At 39.2% G+C, this 23,955-nt stretch overlaps 1 protein-coding gene across 1 annotated transcript in view; it reads left to right on the top strand.

Moving 5' to 3' along the window:
• The first annotated feature begins 11,361 nt into the window (after nucleotides 1–11,361).
• The window catches only part of GABRB1 (gamma-aminobutyric acid type A receptor subunit beta1), a 511,452-nt gene continuing 498,858 nt past the window's right edge, over nucleotides 11,362–23,955 (top strand). The window contains exons 1-3 of the mRNA XM_049886310.1: nucleotides 11,362–11,514; nucleotides 11,685–11,776; nucleotides 12,171–12,238. Of these exons, the coding sequence (XP_049742267.1) occupies nucleotides 11,435–11,514; nucleotides 11,685–11,776; nucleotides 12,171–12,238 (240 nt within the window). The 5' untranslated portion in view covers nucleotides 11,362–11,434. The remainder of the gene's footprint in view (nucleotides 11,515–11,684; nucleotides 11,777–12,170; nucleotides 12,239–23,955) is intronic.

The following is a 23,955-nucleotide window of genomic DNA, read 5'->3' as shown; positions in this document are numbered from 1 at the left end:
AAGCTACAAATAGAACTACCATATGATCCTGCAATCCCACTCCTCGGAATATATCCTAGAGAAATAAGAGCCTTTACATGAACAGAGATCTGCACACCCATGTTTATTGCAGCACTGTTTACAACAGCAAAAAGATGGAAGCAACCAAGGTGCCATCAATGGATGAACAGATAAATTATGGTATATTCACACAATGGAATACTACCCACAGATAAAGAATAGTGAGGAATCTGTGAAATATTTCATAACATGGAGGAACCTGGAAGGCATTATGCTGAGTGAAATTAGTCAACTGCAAAAGGACAAATATTATATAAGACCACTATTATAAGAATTTGAGAAATAGTTTAAATTGAGAAGAAAACATTCTTTTGTGGTTACAAGAGTGGGGAGGAGGGAGGGTGGGAGAGGGGCATTTGCTAATTAGATAGTAGATAAGAACTACTTTAGGTGAAGTGAAAGACAACACAATACAGGGGAGGTCAGCACAACTGGACTAAACCAAAAGCAAATAAGTTTCCTGAATAAACTGAATGCTTCGAAGGCCAGTGTAGCAGGGGCAGGGGTTTAGGGACCATGGTTTCAGGGGACATCTAAGTCAACTGGCATAATAAAATCTATTCAGCACACATTCTGCATCCCACTTTGAAGAGTGGCATCTGGGGTCTTAAACGCTAGCAAGCAGCCATCTAAGATGCATCAATTAGTCTCAACCCATCTCGATCAAAGGAGAATGAAGAACACTAAGGACAGAAGGTAATTATGAGCCCAAGAGATAGAAAGGGGCACATGAACCAGAGACTACATCATCCTGAGACCAGAAGAACTCTATGGTGCCTGGCTACAACCGATGACTGCCTTGACAGGGAATACAACAGAGAACCCTTGAGGAAGCAGGAGAGCAGTGGGATGCAGATCCCAAATTCTTACAAAAAGACCAGACTGACTGAGACTGGAAGGACCCTGGTGGTCATGGCCCCCAGACCTTCTGTTGGCCCAGGACAGGAACTGTTCCCGAAGCCAACTCTTCAGACATGGATTGGACTGGAGAATGGGTTGGAGGGGGATGCTGGTGAGGAGTGAGCTTCTTGGATCAGGTGGACACTTGAGACTACGCTGGCATCTCTTGCCTGGAGGTGAGATGAAAGGGTAGAGGGGGTTAGAAGCTGGTGAAATGGGCACAAAAAGAGAGAGTGGAGGGAGAGAGCGGGCTGTCTCATTAGGGGGAGAGTAATTGGGAGTATGTAGGAAGGTGTATGTTTTTTTTAGCAAGTGTATATAAGTTTTTGTGTGAGAGGCTGGCTTGATTTGTAAACTTTCACTTAAAGCACAATAAAAATTATTAAAAAAAAGCTAATTTTTATTAAAAAAAAAAAAAACCTATGGCGTACAGTGGTTCTATCCCACTGTGCATGGGGTCACCATGATTCTGGTGCAGACTCTATGGCAGCTGACAACAATAAGTTCCAGATATTCACAGGTCATAATACCTTCCCCTGATGATACCAAATAATGCTTTATGTTTTTTCAATGTTACCATTGACAGGAAATTTAACAATCTGGCCCAACACTCATTTTGAATCTGAGTTACACAGAGATACATACAAACTGCATGACTTGCAGGCTAATAAATTACAGAGTCACTTAAGTCCATACCATCAATCTTTCCAAATACCTCATTATTCCTTCCTCCAATCTAAAAAGACTACTAAATATGGTAGTCTTGGCAAATGCTTTTAAAATAGTGCATGTTCTTTACTAAAAGTTGGACTTTTTCCCCTATATTAGCAGATTGAACATTTTAGCACCTAGCTGAAAAACATATTCTCCCCTCACTTAAACCAGGGAAAATAATTTTTTTCATTAGTTATCTGCATAATAGACATTTTGTTACCAAGAGGAAGCTAAAGAGTATTTCTGGATTTGACTTTAATTTTGTTCAAAAAATTATTAAGCATTTCTATAATTCACCAATTGTCACTATATCACTTTAGCAATCAATTCAGCTGATTATTATAGTTTTCTAAAAATTTTATTAAGTAATTATTAAAACAGAAGAATTTAAACGAGAAAGAAAAAAATGATAGAAATAATTGTTTTTCACTCAATACTCAGGAATGTGAATTTTCACAGGGCAAAGTGTGAAAGTAGTATTTTCTAGTCTCTTATTATTTTATTTTATTATTTTTTTTAATTATTATTATTTTTTTTTTGGCTTTTACAGCCTAGTTCATGTTTGGTTGAAGATCATAGCCTCAACCTTGGAATGTAGGGAGCCACAGCCATATACCTTCCTTCTGTCATTCCAGTTTTTTGCCTTCACTGAACCTCTTCTCTATTACCATGTATCAGATATTTAATTCACATGGAACTACTCCCATTTCCTGTATAAGCCAGGAGAAAGCTTTTCAAGTGTTGCATCCTTTATCCAAGGTGTGTCTCTGCCCATCTCATCCTTGTAAGCTTAAGGGAGAGTTCTTCCTAATGCTCCAGTTACTACAGCATTTGGTTAATACGTTTACTTGTATACTTTTCTCATTTTTCTATAGTTAGTGAGATATGTGCTCTTCCTGCTAGACTGTGACCTCCCAGAAAAGTGCCTCTGATAGCATAGAGAGGACATGGCATATTGTAGGAGCTCAAAATGTGTATTCAATAAAGAATCCAAATTCCAATAGCATTCTTTAACGAGATGGAAAAAGTAATCACCAACTTCATGTGGAATGGAAAGAGGCCCCAGATAAGTAAAGCATTATTGAATAAGAAAAACAAAGTAGGAGGCCTCACACTACCTGATTTCAGAATGTACTATACAGCCACCATAGTCAAAACAGCCTGGTACTGGTATAGTTACAGACACGTAGACCAATGGAACACAACTGAAAACCCAGAAGTAAATCCACTCACTTACAGCAGCTGATCTTTGACAAAGGGCCGAAGTCCACTGAATGGGGAAAAGACAGTCTAACAAATGCTGCTGGCAAAACTGGATATCTGTTTGTAAAATAATGAAACAGGACCCATAACTCACACTATACACAAAAACTAACTCAAAATGGATCGAAGGCCTAAATATAAAACCTAAAGTTATAAAGATCATGGAAGAAAAATAGGGACAATGCTAGAGGCCCTAATATACAGCATAAGTAGAATACCAAACAAAAAATGCACACACTGCAGAAGATGAACTAGATAAACAGAACCTCCTAAAAATTAAACACTTATGCTCATCAAAAGACTTCTCCAAAAGAGTAAAAATATAACCCCCCCCCAAAAAAAGAACACAACCTGTCGCCATCAAGTTGATTCCAACTCATAGCAACCCTATAAGACAGAGCAGAACTACCCCATAGGGTTTTCAAGGAGTGGCTGGTGGATTTGAACTGCCAACCTTTTGGTTAGTAGCTGAGCTCTTAACCACTATAGGCTGGTGGGGGGGGGGGGGGAGGGCAGGGAACAACTCAGTACAACATATCCAACTCACGGGTCTAATCTCTAAAATTTATAGAATACATCAATACCTCAACAACAAACAATCCAATTAAGAAATGGGCAAAAGATATAAACAGACACTTCACCAAAGAAGACCTGCAGATGGCAAACAAACACATGAAGAAATGCTGGTGATCATTAGCCATTAGCCAAAACTACAATGAGATACCATCTCACACTGACATTATTGGCACTAATCCAAAAACCAGAAAAAAACAAATGTTGGAGAGGTTGTGGAGACATTGGAGCTCTTGTACACTGCTGGTGGGAATGCAAAATGGTACAGCCACTATGGGAAACCAGAGCACTTCCTTAAGTGCTAGAAATAGAAATACTGTATGACCCAGCAATGCTATTCCTAGGCACATACACTAAAGAAATAAGAGCCATGATACGAATAGACATTTGCACACTCATATTCATTGCAGCATTACTCACAATGGCAAAAAGATGGAAACAACGTTAAGTGTCTATCAACAGATGAATGGATTAACAAACTGTGGTACATGCACACAGTGGAAGACTATGCAACGGTAAAGAATTATGACGAATTGTTGAAACATCTCACAACATGGATGAATTTGAAGAACATTACGCTGAGGGAAATAAGTCAATCACGAAAGGACAAATATATGAGATCACTATTATAAAGAAACAAGAAAAGGTTTACACACAGAGGAAAAAAAAATTATTTGATGGTTACCAGTGGGCAAAGAGAGGAAGGGAAAATTATCAACAGATAGAAGACCCATATTAATATCTGTGAATGAATAAATAAATAATGGAATGAACAAATAAAGATGTAAAGGGGATGTGAGAACGAATAGAAAAGCCTCCATGCAGTCTCTCATTAATCATAGGGAGTAAAATTGTTAAAAAATTAGTCCATGCATGTCCATTGCTTATACAGTACATTAATAAACAGCAGACAAATCTTTACAAATCAAGGCAAATAATGGCAACACTTTCTAACTAGTTCTTTGAGACCGTTTGTTGTTTTTTCATCTCAGTGACAAAAGCCTTTATGCTGAGACCTCACTTTAGCATAGATTCAAGCCAGAAACCACATTCCAAAGCTTCGTATGTTGCTTTTCAAGGTGGAAGAATCACTGTTGGAAAAAGACCTGTTTGGACTATTTCATCAGTATTTGGATGGTGCGGTTCTATTTCCTTTTCCTAAAGGTGAAACTGGCAAGGATATCACAATTTAGGAATATTATCTTAGTCTGGGTTCTCTAGAGGAGCAAAACCAGTGATGTGTGTGTGTGTATAAAATGTGTATATGCATATATGCGTATATGTGTGTATATATATGTATATATATATACACATATATATGTATGTATAAGTCTATGAGTATATATGTGTGTGTGTGTGTGTGTGTGTATATATATATATGTATATACACACACATATATTGTTGTTGTTAGGTGCCGTCAAGTCAGTTCTGACTCTTAGTGACCCTGTGTACAACAACATGAAACACTGCCTGGTCCTGCATCCTCCCCACAATCGTTGTTATGCTTCAGCCCATTGTTGTAGCCACTGTGTCAATACATCTTGTTAAGGTCTTCCTCTTTTTTGCTGGCCCTCTACTTTACCAAGCATGATGTCCTTCTCCAGGGACTGGTTCCTCCTGATAACATGTCCAAAGTAAGTGAGATGAAGTCTCACCATCCTTGCTTCTAAGGAGCATTCTGGCTGTACATCTTCCAAGACAGACATGTTTGTTCTTTTGGCAGTCCGTGGTGTAGTCAATACTCTTCGCCCAACATCATAATTCAAAACTGTCAATTCTTGAGTGTTCCTTATTCATTGCCCAGCTTTCACGTGCATAGGAGGTGATTGAAAGCACCATGGCTTGGGTCAGGAGCACCTTAGTCCTTAAAGTGACATGTTTTCTTTTTAACACTTTAAAGAGGTCTTTTGTATCAGCTTTGCCCAATGCAAATTGCTTGTTTATTTCTTGACTGCTGCTTCCATGGGTGTTAATTGTGGATCCAAGTAAAATGAAATCCTTAAAGACTTCCAACTTTTCTCCGTTTATCATGATGTTGCTTATTGGTTCTGTTGTGAGGATTTTTGTTTTCTTTATGTTGAAGTATAACCCATACTGAAGGCTGTAGTCTTTGGTCTTCATCAGCAAATGCTTCAAGTCCTCTTCACTTTCAGCAAGCAAGCTTGTGTCATCTGCATATATATAAAAAAAAAAAAAAAACCTAGTGCCGTTGAGTCGATTCCAACTCATAGTGACCCTATAGGACAGAGAAGAACCGTCCCGTAGAGTTTCCAAGGAGTGCCTGGTGGATTTGAACTGCCCACCCTTTGGTTAGCAGCCGTAGCACTTAATCACTACGCCACCAGGGTTTCCTCATCTGCATATAGGAGGTTGTTAATGAGTCTTTCTCCAATCCTGATGCCCCATTCTTCTTCCTATTGTCCAGCTTGGGTTATTTGCTCAGCATACAGATTGAATAAGTATGGTAAAAGGCTACAACCCTGATGCATACCTTTCCTGACTTTAAACCACACAGTATCCCCTTTTCTGTTTGAACGGCTGCCTCTTGGTCTACGTACAGCGAAATCTGTGATTGCCAGAACTCGAGGGGACTGCTTTGTTTTCCCAGGTCTCGAAAGTTTTCTACCTTTGATAGCGTGCAGTTTTACAACTTTCCTATTGTGCTGTATTAGTGGAAAATATTTCCCTTCTTTGACAGGTTTCTACTTTACATGGGTTCCAGCTTTTACAAGTTTACACACACACACACACACACACACACACACACTGGTTTCCCCCACTATCCAAAAGTAGAGTGTTCCTGTGAAACTTCTAGTAAGCCTAAATGGTGTAAACTGAGGAAGCAATTGCCATTAAGGGAAAAATTTTTGAGTGTTCCCAGACTCAAAAAATAAAACCTCAATATAGAAAGAGGAGGAATGATATGATGCTGAGATGATGAGTGTAGTTCCTGGGGAAGGAGCTTGGTAATGCTGCTGTTGCTGCTTGGTGTGTGCATTGCCTCTTTAACAGCTTGCTACAAAACAAATGCTGAATGCTATTTCCACTCTTCACCTTTTTTCCTTAAAGCAAAAATCCTCTTCAGATTTCTTTCTGGTAGTGAAAACAGGTATTAACGTAGGTCTTTTGTAAAAGTGAAGTGGCATAAAGGAAACTTTCATAAAGCAGGGGATACCTGTTTCTATATATATATACATATATATGCGTGTATCTAATATATACATACACACACACTCACACACACATATATGTGTATGCATGTGTAAGAATTGGTTGACATTCAATCATTTCAGGAGGTAGAATATGATCCAGAACTGATGGTACTGAAGGAAGAGGTCCAAGCTGCAGTGCAGGCACTAGTGAGAAACAAGGTTCCAGGAATTGATGGAATACCAACTGAGATGTTTCAACAAATATATGCAGCACCAGAAGTGCTCACTCATCTATGCCAAGAAATTTGGAAGACAACTACATGGCCAACTGATGGGATGTGATCCATATTTGTGTCTTACCAAAGAAAGGTGATCCAAAAGAACGTGAAAATTATCGAACAATATCATTAATGTCACACACAACTAAAATTTGCTGAAGATCATTCAAAAGTGGTTGCAGCTATACATCAACAGGGAACTGCTAGAAACTCAAGCTGGATTCAGAAGAGGACCTGGAACAAGAGACATCATTACTGATGTCAGATGGATCCTGGCTGAAAGCAGAGAATACCAGGAGATATTTTTCTGTGTTTCACTGACTACACAAAGGCATTTGACTATATGGGTCATAACAAATTATGGATAACATTGCAAAGAATGGTAATTCCGGAACACTTAATTGTGCTCATGAAGAATCTGTACTTTGCCCAAGAGGCAGTCATTCAAACAGAATAAGTGGATATTACATGATTTAAAATAAAGAACGATGTGTGTCAGGGTTGTATCCTTTCACCATACTTATTCAATCTATATGCCGAGCAAATAATCCGAGAAGCTGGACTATATGAAGAAGAACATGGCATCAGGATTGGTGGAAGACTCATTAACAACCTGCAATATGCAGATGACACACCTTGCTTGCTGAAAGTGAGGAGGACCTGAAACACTTACTGATGAAGATCAAAGACCACAGCCTTCTGTATGGATTACACCTCAACATAAAGAAAACAAAAACCCTCATAACTGGACCAAAAAGCAACATAATGATAAACGGAGAAAAGACTGAAGTTGTCAAGGATTTCATTTTATTTGGATCCACAATCAACATCATGGAAGAAGCAGTCAGGAAATCAAATGACGCGTTGCACTGGGCAAATTTGCTGCAAAAGGCCTCGTAAAAGTTTTGAAAAGCTAAGATATCACTTTGAGGAAAAAGGTGCACCTGACCCAAGCCACAGCATTTTCAATCCCCTCATATGCACGTGAAAGCTGGACAATGAATAAGGAAGACTGAAGAAGGATTGATGCTTTTGAATTATGGTATTGGCGAAAATATATAATATACCATGGACTGCCAGAAGAACGAACAAATCTGTCTTAGAAGAAGTATAGCCAGAATGCTCCTTAGAAGCAAGGATGGTGAGAACTTCTTCTCACATACTTTGGACATGTTACTAGGAGAGACCAGTCCCTGGAGAAGGACATCATGTTTGGTAACGTAGATGGTCAGCGAAAAAGAGGAAAACCTTCAATGAGATGAATCGACACAGTGGCTGCAACAATGGGCTCAAGCATAACAATCGTGAGGATGAAGCAGGACAGGGCAGTGTTTTGTTCTTTTGTACATTGGGTCACTATGAGTTGTAACCAACTCGATGGCACCTAATAGCAGTAATATATATATATAGAGAGAGAGAGAGGGAAAGATTGAGAGATATACTTCAAGGAAATGGCTCACCCAATTGTGTAGGCTGGCAAGTCTCAAGTCCATAGGTCAGGTGGCCAACCGGAGCCCTCTGCTGAGTTATAGAATTGTAGGGGCTGACGAATCCAAAATCGGCAGGTCAGAGATTTCTGCAGGCTTAAGTCCCAGGAACTGGAGGTCAGTAGTCAAGAAGATGGCAGGGTCAAGAGAGAGTAAGCTTTGCCAGAACATCCATTTATATACTGGAGGCAGGCCACACCCTCAAGGGAACTCCCCTTTCAAGTGATTGGCTGATCACATCACGGAATATAATTACATTATATTACATCATGGAAGACCAACCCATCAAGTGTCTGCTAAACTGCTGAGACTCATAGCCTAGGCAAGTTGACACATATATAATGGGTGTTTCCTCAAATCTAATAGTCATTTTCTATTTCTCCTCACTCTTAAACTCTCGTAGCACTCAACACTGTTAACTTTATTAACCTAGCTTTCCTTAAAACACACTATTTTTTACTCCTCATTCTTCTAAGTCCTTTTAACTCCCTGGCCTTTTGTTTACTGTCTTATTTATAAACTCATCATCATATATATGGCTATTAAATACTATAGATCCACAAACTTGAGTTTTATGCCCTTTTCTATCCTCACTCTATATTATCTCCATAGAGTTATCTATACCTTATTTTCAATTACCACCTGTAGGCTCAAGTTTACCAAATCTAAATTTGCAAACCTTAAGTGTCTTTTGGCTTCAGTACCATGTATGTAACCGCTCAATTGATATCTTAGATTTACCTTTAGTAAGGACATTAAGAACAGAGCAAAAACTAATACCCTACTCCTCATAACCAAGACCAAGTTATAAACACAGATGGGATATTTGAATTGGAAAGGATTTATGAAAGTATTAAAGTAACTGTCAAAGTATGGGAGGACTTATCAAAGAGTTAAAAAAAAAAGCATTTTGATTTTCCAAACAAGAAAAAAGTAGAACATAAAAACAATGCATCATACTAAGTTTAACTGCAAGAATGAAAAGACAATCATATATCAGAAAATAATATATAACAGATTAAAGAGAAAAATGTATATTATTATCTCAATCAACATTGATAAAAGTTTCAATAAAATTCAGCACTAATGATAATTTTAAAGTAACTTTCTAACAAACTCGGACTAGAAGGGCTTGTTAGGAATTGAGTTGATGGCACCTAACGACAACAATGATGATCTTTACCTCAAATTAACAAACTCATGAATGGCAATACTTTTTAAATGATGCTCTAAAACAATGTCACTAATACCAGCCTTAGTTTTGTCCTACCCAGAGGCCACAGCCCAACATGCACTTCCAGTTTGCAGAGCACCCCTTTGAAAGGCTTTACTTGGGGGGTATATGCCAGCTGTGCTTAAAAGACAATCCTCCATCCAAACTGAGCTTGTTCAAAATGTAGGTAATTCATAACACAGGATAAACCCCAAATGCATTTAATTACATAGGAAAAGCATATCATTCTCAATAGAAACTGAACAAGCATTTTATGGTGGCAACATTTTTTCATGATTATTGGTAATGGTAAAGAGTATTAACTGTCATTATACACAAACCTGAGTTTGAATTCTGTCTCATTTTTTAATTGTTTGACTTTGGACAAGTTACGTGAACTTTCAGTCTCTCAGTTTCCTCATCTGTAAAATAGAATTAATTATAGCATACCTACCTCATAAGGCCACCACTCATCTGTCAGTTTGTGGAACCCATTACCACCATTCCTACCTCCCTCACTTTATAATTTGACCAGTCATTTCTGGATTCAGTTACCCAAGTAGACTATATTCTTTGAAGGCTCTAGAATTTGGCACATGCTGTTCCTACTTTCTGAAATGCCCTTCCCTCTCTCCTCTGGCAAAAAGTTTCTGCTCCTTTAAGTTTCTCCTTCGCTGGAAACCATCTCTGACTCTCCCTGGTAGAATTGTCAAGCTTTCTGTTACCATGTAAACTACCTAGAGTTATGTTAAATTTACTTATATTTGTTTCTTTCTCCCCGATGAGTTTGTGAATTTCTCCAGGTCAAGAACTCTGAGTCCCAGAATGCCTACAACATAAAAAAAAAAAAAAAGTTTTTTTTTCATAGTAAAGATTTAATATTATGAACAAACTCCTACTCCAGTGACTCCCTCCTACTCCAGTGACTCCATCTTAGCATGCGCTCAATAATATCCATCGAATTGAACGGACTGAACTGAACAAAAGTGGAATTTGCAGCGGGTGGCCCTAGAAAAAGGAGTGCCTACTCAGGGTTGCTACTTCATCTCTTGCTCCTCTCACCTCGCATTCTGACAGAGACCAGCGAGGAAGGAGGGAGGGTGGGGGAATGAGTGGACAAGTTAGTCGGCCCCTCCTCCTTCTCCCACAGAAAGAACACTAAGCCAGATGTCCTTGACATCTCCTACCTGGACCTGATTCTTGGAGTTCCTAAATACGTCCTGAGTTTCCTCTGCCCCTTACTGTTTTCTTGTCTGGCTCTCGCTAGTCCCCCTCCACTCCCCTCCCCCCAACAGGCAACCAGAGAACCGCCCGCCTCCAGCCTCCCTATTCTAGGACCACCGTGACTGTCAACGAAAGATGCCAATCACAGGCAGCCTCTGCCAGATCCTTAGGAACCGAGGTTTTTTTCGTTTTTGTTTTTTACAAAAAACAAACAAACAACAAAAACAAACAAAAAATCAGGTTGAGGGCAGAAAGGAAATGAACACAGCAACCTCCAATACCCTAAGGAAGCTCCGTCTACACATGCACGTAGGGTCCCATGCATAGAAACAGCAGGTTGTCTCCAATCGCCTGGAGGACGCGGAGCACGCCAAACAGGAACTTTAAAGGGATTGAAATCTGTTGCCTGTTCCACTAGGAATATTGTTTGTAAGGCACAAGGTGTCTTTTGGTAGTGATCAGTCCCTGCGCATGCGCAGGTCCATTCGGGGAATTACTGCCCTGCCGCCGACTAAGTTGCATTCCTTGAATCTTCGCAGAAAAGGCAATTCTTTTAATCAGAGTTAGTAATGTGGACAGTACAAAACCGAGAGAGTTTGGGGCTTCTCTCTTTCCCTGTGATGATTGCCATGGTCTGTTGTGCACACAGGTGAGCTGCTGTTGTTAAATATCTTTTTTTTTTTTCCCGTTGGTGTTTTTCTTTTTACATGCCTGCTAGATCATGTATCTTGTCTTTTGGGGGTAGGTGTGCCTGTCTGTTTTTATGTCTGCTAGCAGTTTGTGCTAATTCTGAATCCAGTCCCTACTTCTTCCCTTCAGCGCCAATGAGCCCAGCAACATGTCATACGTGAAAGAGACAGTGGACAGATTGCTCAAAGGATATGACATTCGCTTGCGGCCGGACTTTGGAGGTAATGCTTCATCTTTGTTCAACCTGTAACCCATCTCTAGTTCTCCTTTTCTGTCAAAGATAAATGTGAAAAAAAAAAAAAAAGAAAACATGTCATTTTTGTAAACGTGTACTTCACCTGGACACACACACACACACACGCACACACACACGCACCCCGGGTCCCCACCCGCAGGTGGATGAAGCCCAGGCAGAGCCGACCTTCCCCGGCCCGACACACCCTCTGCACAGTCACTGCATCACTCGTGTGCCTACACCTGTTTCCCCAGGCAGTCCCCCGTACGGAGGTGGGGGTGGGTACGGAATGGTGCGAGCGCAGGGAAGCCCCCTGCCCCTCCCCAAGCCCACCGCCACTCTGAGAATATGTCCATATCATGCTTCAACCTCCCCGGCAGGGCCCCCGGTGGACGTCGGGATGCGGATCGATGTCGCCAGTATAGACATGGTCTCGGAAGTGAACATGGTGAGTGGCCTCGCTCTGGGCCCGGCGGCCGGGCTTACGCAGATGCGAAATGGACCGGTCCCCATGCCCTCTGCGTTTCCTTGGCGGTCACCTCGCCCCCGGCCCCGGGGTGCCACTTCGCGCGCGATCCCCACTCCGGCACACACAGCCGTCGCCCCCCTGCTTTGTATTTTCAACACACACGGGCCACTGCGGTGTTCCGGAGGAGACGTGCTCCGCACTATTTTGGGAAGGACCGTGACTGTCGCGCTGGCAGATCGGGTGGGGAGGAGACTGAGCGGTACTTTAGCCGGGTTTCCTTTTGTGTTCAGAGGAGAAGGGCACCATCTGCCGGCGACAGGGCGGCCTGCAATGGGGTCCCCGGACGGTGGTCCGCTGCCGCCGCCTCCGCAGGCACGGCCCCCGCAGCCCGTGGCCCCACGGGGCCCCGCCACCAAGCAGACAGTCCGGGTTTCAGAGATTGTCCCCTCGCTGTTTCCAGACTTGAGCACACCGTTGTGGCAGGAGTAACAGCCTGAGACAGTCCCTACTTGCTAATATGAAAAGTGCTCAAGCCTGCTTTGGGCGAGATTTGTATTGTTCCCTGTGGGGGTCGATGGATTTGTCTCGCTGCATTTGCAAGTTGAAACATAATAGGTCGGGTTATTGCTTTTCTCTGCTCCAGAAACCTAAGCATGCGGAAAAAGCCTGAAGATTACAGGGACGGTGAGAGGGGGCAGGGGGCGATAGTAACAGCGCAATCCTTTCATTTCAAAGGGGTCAACATTCTTTTTTTTGTTTCCTCCCCCTTTTCTGAAGCTGTTGCAAAATGGATTGAAATCATAGCTGGGACTCTGTTGGCTGTTTGTAACCAGCGTGGGTAGCAGTTTTCCAGTTGTTGGAGTTCCTAACTGTTGCTTCTTAGAGGGGAAAAAGCCTGTTGCTTCTAGAACCAACCATCCGGGGAACGGCTAGATCTGTGTGCGCAAAAAGGCCATTTTTATTCCACTTGAGAAAAAAATATTGTGGCAGCAGAAATTCAGACATCCTGAATAATTTAAAGATGAAAACCTTTTGGGATTTTATCAGTCTGTAACTACCAAGGCTGTTGAATTGTCTTTTCATCTCATTCCTATTTTTTTGGTTTTGTTTTAACACGCTATGGTGTAAGAGTTTTTTTTTTTTTTTTTTTAATGTTACGTCAGGGAAAAATATGTTTATAACCTGTTGGCTAGGATTAGAATAAAAATCGTGACTATTACATTTGTGTATTTTGTGGTTCTAACTGCCCCCTGCTTTAATTAGCTTATTTAAAATACTATTTTAAAATAATATCTCTGATTATTGTATTAGAAAAAGAAACAAAACAAAAAATTAATGCACAGGGGATATCTTCTGACTGGGCAAGAATTTTTAACAGACTGAATTTTTATATACTGTTCACACATACATGTTAATAAACAACAACAAAAAAAACCTATGAAGCAAACCAAAACACACTATTTACGAATACTCTGGGGAATGTAATACCACTAGCACTTGTACAGATCGTGCCCACCCCTGACATTACAACTGCACAAATTAGACGATGAATTAGCTTAACTAGTTGTTTGTTTCATGTAGATAAATGGTACTATTTTCCTTTCCAGCAATTTATTTTGGCACTTTGTAGGCACCCACATAGATAATTTTAAAAACAGGAGGAGATTCAAAAGCTCAGAAGGCAAAGTGAGCCTTTGTCAGTGTTCTAGTCTGCTGTATAGGTATCCTGTTTTTCTGAATTCTTACAAACATGTAATTCTGTTGGCTGTATTTACATACACCCCTTTCAGTTCTTTTTTTAAACTAAACCGAATGGGGAAGTTGCTGATAACTAGAACAACGAATGCTATATAACCAGTTATTCAACTGAATTCATATGTAACTCAGAAAAAAGAATTGAATTTGATTGTAGTACCTGTGGAGACACCCAATACTGCTTGAGTAGTACAGTGTTTACTCACTGCATCATGCGTATATACACTTAATTAAAAAAAAAATCATCCAACAAAAAAACTTTGAAAAATATATTCTCCTAAAATACCCACCAGGTTTCCACAATGATGTTAAGTAGACGTGATGGAAAAATGGAAACCATTGAAAACTGAAAAATAATAAACCTTGATTTACTTATTCTGCCTTGTGTCTCCTTTTAATGAGAGCTACTAATACCAACATTTATTTTATCTTCTCTCATCTATGACAAAGCATTGAAATAAATAGATTGGAAATAAATTTAAGAAAAATGGAAACAAAGAGGAGATTAAGATCCAGGAGTCTGTGTAAACACAACCTGGATGATTAGTCTCTGAGTAAGTGAAAATTGTAATGTGCTTTCATTTCTGGATAATGTAAGTGGGGTTGAAAAGTCTGTGGGAAATAAGACTTATATAATGCTTTTTATATTAATCATGTTTCAGTGCTCTGATAGACAGTAATTTCTGGGATTATTTAATAGCTAATTTTCACCAAAATGAACAAAAAATAAAAATGAAAAAACAATATAATAAATGTAGATTTTAAGAAAATTCAGACTAACAGACTAAATTCATTACTAAAACATTGCTCATTCATGCATTTTTTTAAAAAAATTATTGCCATTATCATTAATTCTGTGGCTGGGGAATTTGAAATGAGGATTGAACATTAAATTAATAGGCTTGAGAACTACGTTCTGTTAATATTTGTTTTCCTATGCTATCCTAAGTAAAATATAATTCCAGATTGGTCTGTTTTGAAGATTAACATGACATCAAGAGTGTTTTCTGGTTCATGTCCTTCAGGACATCAAATGTTTTTCTGCAGTTAAGAGGGGGGAAATAAAAAGAGTCTTTATAGTGACAATACACTGCAATCAGGAATTATTGATTCTGAGCAGTGAATGCAAAAACTCTGAAGAAAAATTCTTATGCAAAAATATATATATCTGGGAGCAAGACTTTTCAAGCACTAATATTCATTACATTAGGAAGGGTTTTTCTTTTGGTATCATGGGATACATTATACATATGATAGCAGCTACATATTGTTTTTTTTTTTTACATATTGTTAATTATTTTCTAAATAGTCATCTTCTTTAAAAAACTGATTTTCTATTTATTTGATATTAATCCCATCAAACATTCTCTTTTACCCATTTTTTTTCCAAGCCATATACTTAACACACACGCGCGCACGCACACACACACACACACACACACACACATCTTCAAAAAGTAAAAACCAAGTAGATTGACTAAAGATGAACAGGGGCAGCTGGAGCCAAAGGAGATAATAATAATAAGAATCATAATAAAAAAGAAACAAAAACTAGTTGCCATTGAATCAATTCCTACTCATAGTGACCGTACAGGACAGAGTAGAACTGCCCCATAGGGTTTCCAAGGAGCAGTTGGTGGATTCCAACCGCTGGCCTTTTTGATTAGCAGCCAAGCCCCCAGAAATTGGTCTTAAAGTGACCACTAACATCTGCTACTGTAAGTCCAGTAGAACATAGATGGTAGTTAGCAAATCTTCTCTTTCAGTAGTAGATTGAGGAAATATATTAACTACCTGAAAACAAGTGGTTAGGGAGCCATGGTGATGCAGTGGTTACTGCACTTGGCTCCTAACTGAAGGCTCTACAGGAGAAAGATGTGGCAGATGGCTTCTGTAAAGATTTACAGCCTTGGAAACTCTATGGGGCATTCCTACTCTGTCCTATACGGTCGCTGTGAGTCGGAACCAACTCCATGGCAATGGGTTGAACAAGTGCTTGAACTCTTCTATTTAAGATTCCAGTGACAGGCTGTCTGTTCTTATTAAGAAGTTGGCTCCTGATCATCTGATCATCATGTAATACCAATGACACAGCTCTGTTTCTATTTTAATGATACAATGGTCCAAGCCTCCACCCCCAAAAGACTTTACATTTATCAAGTCCTGACTCAAAGTAGGACTCAATCCAAGCCCTGCTCAACAATAGAAAGCTATCATTGATTCATTGTTTCTTTCCTTCCTTCGTGCAAGAATGGATGCGCAGTAAATGCTCTCATAGACATTACAATTAACAACAAAAACAATCCCCCCAAAAAACCTAAAATGAGTTAATATTATCAATAATGCCCAGAAGAAAATATTCAGGAGATTTCTGGTACGCACGTGCACCCCAGGTAAGTCTAATTGCTATCGCCTTGGCAACTCAGAACAGTAACCACCTGCCAGAATTTCCCACCATTTCTCTAGGTCAGTGCTTCGCAGACTTTGCTATGCACCCGAATCACCTTGGGATCTTGTTAAGATGCAGATTCTGAATCAGAAGTCTGGGGTGGGGTCTGACATTCTGCATTTCTAACAAGCTCCTGCTATTGTTGTTAGGTGACATCAGGTTGATTTTTGACTCATACTGACTATGTGACAGAGTAGAACTGCCTCATAGGGTGTTCTAGGCTGTAATCTTTACAGGAGCAGATCTCCAAGTCTTTGCCAATGGAGCGGCTAGGTGGATTCAAACTGCCAACCCTTGAGGTAGCAGCTGAGTGCTTAACCATCGTGCCACTAGGGCTGGTGTTTCAACTACACTGAGTATTAAGCTTGTAGAGCATATTATTCTAAGATCTAGCTTTATAAAGAAATGCACTTTTTTTCTCTCTTAAATTTATGTAGGAAAGGTATCATTTCAAGATTCGAAATTAACTTTCCAGTTGATTTCCAGTTATTCAACAGGTAACTGTGCTCAAGAGAGAAAATTAGCTCAGTAATTGATAATAAGCAATAATATAAAGACAAGCACCTGAATGCTGGAGCTTGACAAACTAATAAGCAGTCCTCCTAACTGTATTGATACTTACAAAGCAGTCAACCTTAAATGGTGCCTATGGAAATATTACCAAGCACAGCAACTCCAACAGTACTCTCCTGCTGGTTTACGGAACACCAATGACTTTTCTTCTTCAGAATAGAGAACACTGCACAATGTTTTTCCCCCACTGAGGAGCTAGCAATAGCTTTGTAAAATAGCCTAAACATACTACTGCTGCTGTCAGTAAATTCTCTGAGGTAATAATAGAATTTTCTTTGGAAACAGAGCAAATAGGTCAGTACAGTTTAAAGGCAGAACAGATATCAGTAGTTGAGTAAAGATACCAATACATTTTTCTCCTATATGAGTAAGCACACAGGTCTGTCTTTTGGGTTCTGGGTTACAGTATTACACCATCTAAAGTGGCAAATAGAGAAAAATCTTCCCTTTGCCTTTTTGTTTGGAAATAACATAAAGATCTTTTTATACCCTAAGCCATGAGGAAGCAAGCCTATCCATTTTTTAAAAAGTTTGAATTTACATTTGAAAGGCTATCTTCTTAGGATTACAGGGCCAGGCTGGATACTAAAGTGTATAATACAATAAAAATAAGTAATATTTTTTATCGAATACTTCTTATGTTTGATGTATGGTTACCAAGTGATTTATAACAGTAACTCATCTAATCCTTGATTGAAGACTATGCAATTTTTAGCCCCCCATCACAGATGGAAAAACCAAGGTTGATAGAGGGAGAACTAAGGTTGAAAGAGGTTAGATAACTGGCTCAGAAGCTATACATCTACTAATGGCTGAGTGAGGATTTGAAATCAAGCAGCCTGACTCCAGGCTTTGATTCCTAACCACTTTTGTTGATAGTTGCTGTTGAGTCAGTTCTGACTCATAGTGACCCTGTGTACAACAGAATGAAACACTGCCCAAGCCGGCACCATCCTCACAATCGTTGCTATGTTTGAGCCCATTGTTGCAGCCACTGTGTCGATCCATCTCCTTGAGGGTCTTACTCTTTTTCTCTGGCTTTGTACATTACCAAACATGATGTCCTTTTCCAGGGACTGGTCCCTCCTTATATCATGTCTGAAGTACATGAGACGAAGTCTCACCATCCTCCCTTCTAAGGAGCATGCTGGCTATACTCCTTCCAAGACAGATTGTTCTTCTGGCAGTTGATGGTATATTCAATATTCTTTGCCAACATCTTAATTCAAAGACATCAGTTCTTCTCTGATCTTCCTTATTCATTATCCAGCTTTCAAATGCATATAAAGTGAGTGAAAATACCATGGCTTGGGTCAGGTGCACCTTAGTCCTCAAAGTAACATTGTTACTTTTTAACACTTTAAAGAGGTCTTTTGCAGCTGATTTGCCCAATGCAATACCTTGTTTGATTTCTTGACTGCTGCTTCCATGAGCTTTGGTTGTGGATCCAAGTAAAATGAAATCCTCGACAACTTCAGCCTTTTCTCTGTTTATTATGATGTTGCTCATTGGTCCAGTTATGAGGATTTTTGTTTTCTTTATGTCTGACAGTTTTTCATACTGTGGTGGCTTGTGTGTTGCTATGATGCTGGAAGCTATGCCACAGGTATTTCAAATACCAGCAGAGTCACCCCTGGTGGACAGGTTTCAGCAGATCTTCCAGACTAAGACAGACTAGGAAGAAAGGCCTGGCTATCTACTTAAAAAAAAATTGGCCAGTGAAAACCTTATGATCCTAACCACTAGACTAGTTAAAAAAAATATTCCTAGTGTTTAGATTTGGGACCTTGAGCAAGTAATATGACTTCTCTGATACTCAGGTTTCTCCTATAAAGTGAAGGCGAATATGTGATTGCTGAACACCATTCCAGTTCAAATATTCCATGATTTAAGCTTTGATTTTTAAAGATTATAGACTGTCAAAATCAAGAATCTTCCTCTCCTGCTCATCTTATTGTCCCTATTAGACATGTCAATCAACAAGCATTTTATTGAGTCCCCACTCGAGTGGAAGCTAGGGTAGTCTACTGGGATCATTGCAGTAATGATTGTGCACAATCTGGAGCCTCTTGAATAATCATTTTAATTGGCATGGCATTGACACCCATCTTTTTCCTCTTTAAACACATTCCCAAAAACAGCAACAAGGAACATAAGGAGTTGGATCAATGGTCTTCAAAATCACACTTGACCGATGCCTGGTTTATATTGTATTGAACTTTGGAGCCAAGACCAAACTGAAAGTATTTGTATCTGATCTTTTCCATTGTATTCAAACTGGGAACATTGCTTCACTACTGCCAAACTAATAGATTTTTCAACACTTGAGGTGAAACAGAAACTGTATATTTTCAACATCTGGGAGTCCCAAAGAGTTTACCCAACCTGCTTGACATCTTTCCATAAAGTGGTCTGGGAACATAGGATAAAAGTAAGATGTTGGTCTCAGCAGAATATCAGTATCAGTTAAGTTTTTTTTATATTCTTTTCTTGGCAGCCCCAAAAGAGTGGCTTTTTGAAATATTGCATTATTAAAGAAAGCAAAACATTTCATAAGACAAATGAATGGTATTGAATGTTTCCAAGTGATTTGAGTTTCTAGTAATGGGGTTTAAATGACATCCTTATACTTGAAGATAAAAGAAAGATGAAGCGGGTAATGCTTATAGCTGATGAAAGGTTAGTACATAGTTGTCCCAAAAATTATGAGAGTACTTTATTTACTTTGAAGGAGTCCTATTATTCATAACACCAGGATTGAATTACTATATTGCAGAATACTTTTTGTTTTCAGCCTATACATTTCATGAAGTCTCTCCTCTGCTATCTGTTGAAAGGGAAGGAAGTTAATAGTCAGTAGCACTTGACAATCTATTGCTCAGCACTTGGCAGAAATGCTCAAGGAAGGATTTACAATTAATTTATATCAGCAATGATAGTTTAGAGAAGAGGCTGGCCACAAGAAAAAGAGTGAAAGATGCATGGTTTTTCTTCAGTGAGCACAATTACCCCCTTTTAAAAAAAGGGGGTCCTCAAAATCTTCATTGTTTTCCTGCTACCCATCCACTAAGTGCCTAATGATCCCTGTCCTCCACTCGTCCCTGCAATACAACCTTTTAATTAACACATTATGAATTTAAGATTGAAGGGTGTTTTCTAAGAGAAGTCATTCAAGTACTCTAGGAAATAAAACAAACGTGGCTTCTGTCCTTGTGGAGCTTACAGTCTTTTATAGAAAATTTATTTTAAATCTTTAATCTTGAATGAAAAAATTTTCCTTTGGAAGACTTTGGAACATCCATAGGTATCTTGGTCTTGGGTTGCTTTGGTTCAACACATATGGATCGAACACTTAGTCTTTCTCATGTTTTCCTGAACTGGGCGGTAGGGAAATATAACTAAACACATTCCATGCCTTCAAAAGTTTTACAGTGTAGAGGAGAGTGTATACATAAGTAGGTACTTTAAAACAATGTGGTAGGTACTGTGACAGAGACATGCATGTACAGGGTCCTATGGGAGCGAAAAGGAGTGGTCCTTAAGGAATGGTGAAGGGTTAATGCCTGAGATGAATTTTAAAGAGGAATAGTAGTTAACCCTGTGTATAGGACTCAAATGGGAAGAAGGAGCTTCCAAGTAAAAGGAAGGGCATAAGCATAGACAGGTGTGCCCTGAAAACCACATGGACTATTCTGGGAACTATAGGTAATTCACTATTGTGAGAACTTAAAGGACCCAGGAAGGATCATTAAGAGATACCAAAGATGCTAAAAACAAGGTGCAAAACGATTGTCATTGAATGTTTGCATTTGTGTAAAAAAAAAGCCTCTCTATAAAAATATATGTGCTTGTATATGCCTTGGCCATTTCTGGAAGTAACACTGGTTGTCTCTTGGAAGTGAAACAAGGACTAGGATTGTGAAGGGGAGGGACACTTGCTGTTCTTTATAAGATCTATTGAACTGCTTGGTATTTTTATAAGAAATGTATATATGTCTTACTTTAAAAAGACAGTCAAATATGTAGAGAGAAATGATGCTGGAATATGCATGCTAAGGAAATTTATCTTAATCCTGGACTACAGATAACTTGCTAAAGGTTTCCGCAGGTGCTGTTTTGCATTTCAGATAGATCATTTTGGTAGCTATGTAAAGTATCAAGCAGCGAAGGCTAAAACTGAGGGCAGTCTTCCCAGTTAGGAGGTTTAGAGGGTGTTTCAAGGTACAGACAAGAGAATATAAATGCCTAAAGTAGGACAGTGGCAGTAGGAATGGAAGGTAAGGAAAATATGTTGAAGCAGAGGCAAAGTAGTGGGATTTAGTGACTGCTTGGATGATAGAAGTGGGAGGGAAAAGGAGCCTAGGGTGTCCTCTGAGGTCCCATGTTGAGTAATTGGCACATGTGGCACCATCAACCCAAGGAGGGAACCCAGAAGAAGCAGCAGCACACCATCTCATTCACTGCCGAAGTGGACATATTTTCAGAACGCAAAGAATTAGCGCATGTTGTAATAATGAACTTGTGGGAGCACTGAGGTAGAATATTAGAGATTGGAACTTTCCTGAAAAGGATTAGTTCCTTGGTGAATTTCCTAATTCTGTTCACAGCTAAGAAAAGCGTACAGGCAGAAATCCTAAGGTCCATAAATAAGGAGGCTGAAATGGGTCCCTCAGAGATGTGGAGAAAAGGTGTTGGCCAAAGATGGAGAATAGAATGAAGTCCACTTTGATTACCCTAGAAACATTGTGCTTTATCTAGGAGGGCCTAGACCCTGATAGGATTTTGAATATGCTTTAAATATTCCCCATAGGTGGGATCATTATATTCTGTTTTGGTTTTAAAACACCATATAGGTGGAAAAAAAGATGTGTGGGGAACCCATTTGCACAGCATCTGCTCTCTCTTCCACTGCGTTCCCAAAGTGATTCAGAGTCCTTCTGGAACGTTGTGTTTCCATGTGTAATTGCATGAAATCAGTGTGAGTTCTTGTAGAAAGTATATTTGGTGATGAAATGAGACCAGGGATAACAGACAGTGCGGGTGATACTGGCGGCATGCCCTGAGAAATGAAGCATACTTGCCAGGAAATTAAAAAGCGACTCCCAGGAGCTTTGCAGAAGGTCTGAAATATTTGAATGGCCTGTGTAGGGATGATTTTAAACAAAAATTCCACAGAGCCCTCTCCCCTATGAGATAGTCTCCTGGAAATAGGGTGTCTGTTTAAGCAAAAGTGAAGGTAAACTTCCTTGGTACATCCTGAAGCTCAGTTCAATTGTATTATGTAGTTTAGAGGAAGAAGACAGAGAAGCAGCTACAGAAATACATTCAAATAGAAGAGGGCTCTTAGGTAAGTGTTAGCAATCAACTGTACTATCCCTATTTCTACTGAAAAAGAGTGTGGGTTAAGATCTCTCAGGTACAACAATTGAGTTGTAAGTTCAATGCCTTGCTCTTGTTCCTAAATGGGTTACTTAGGGAACTTGCCAGGAGTGAATCCTTCTTGAATAAGAGGTTTTACTGAGGATCCTTCCTGAAAGCGAGGGAGTAGATTTGATGAGAGCTTAGGGTCTCTGCCTACTTTAACCCTCTATGACTCATGAGGCAGATTTTTTTTCATCAGGTTTATTATTTTCAAGGTAATGATACACAATTCTCTAGTCAAGAGAAACAGCTTTGTGGTTTTCATGGAGACAGTTCAATGACATTCATTTGAAATCCTACCTGTGCCTAAAACATTTTCTCATGTCAGAGCCCTTTGTTTTTATCTCCTACCACCTTCAACCCCTCTCCCACCTAAACGTGTCTATATCTACTTCAAAACACACAGGAAATCACATTTCTTCTGTGGAGATTTTTCTTAGCCACACTAGGGAGAATTCTGCTGGAGAAATAGTGAATGAGGCATATAAAAAAATCAAAGAGTCTTAAAAGACAAAAGATGCAATATAATGTAATAATCAACCTGTATAAGGTTCTTACAAACCTTGTCTTTTCCCCTCTACTCTGTAAGCTCCAAGAAGTTTAGGATTGTGTTCTTTATGTTCTTTATGTAGCTCCTAGCATATTATAGGGATTTAATAATGATAACATTTATTAGGATTATAAAAGAATTTTTCTAGACATAAAACAGTGTTAATAATAATGGCACTTAAATTTTTTTTAATTCAGAAATTAATAGTTTCTCCACCAGGTCTACTTACACCTTCATCTGTAATTTTCTTTTATGCTGATCATGAATCAGGAGCTGTTTCCATGGAAACAGCTTCATCACATGGCACAGGCAGTTTCGTAGACACAAAAGCACCTCATGACAAATATCAAAGCATATACATATGCATGTATATATACATATATATAAGACACACACATATACATATATAAATAAAACTTTTCATCAGCTTTAAAAAGTAATCGCTGCTTCATTTTATCAAAATGTCATGGACTTACTGGCACTGGCCTATCAGTATTTTTAAGAAATTGTTAAGAAATAACTTGATTGATGACTACAAAGTGAATGGCATTTCAAAAGAAGGAAGATCATTGAGTTTCTGTTGATGACAGTTGCAAATTTGACAACAGATACTGGTGATGGTACATACCATGATTGATATAATTAGTGTCACTGAATTGTACCTGTGAAAAATGTTGATTTGGAAAATGTAGTGTTATCTATATTTTTACAACAATAACAAAAAAAAAAAAACCCATTTGTGTTAAAAAAGGAAAATTAAACAGAAGACAACATATGGAAAGTGGATCCTCAACCCATTTGGGGAGGTTTTTTAAGGAGATATATTTTTAAAAAAGATAACCAAGGAAATTTATCAAATATGAAAATATAAAGTAAAAAAATCTGATCCAGAAATGCATATATATTTAATATGCATTTATATATAAGGAGTCCCTGGGTGGCACAAAC

This window comes from Elephas maximus, chromosome 5 (assembly GCF_024166365.1).
Source record: "Elephas maximus indicus isolate mEleMax1 chromosome 5, mEleMax1 primary haplotype, whole genome shotgun sequence".
In the NCBI taxonomy this organism is placed as follows: Eukaryota; Metazoa; Chordata; class Mammalia; order Proboscidea; family Elephantidae; genus Elephas; species Elephas maximus.
Note: the sequence above shows the minus strand (reverse complement) of the source record. Positions and strands in the feature narration are given on the sequence as shown.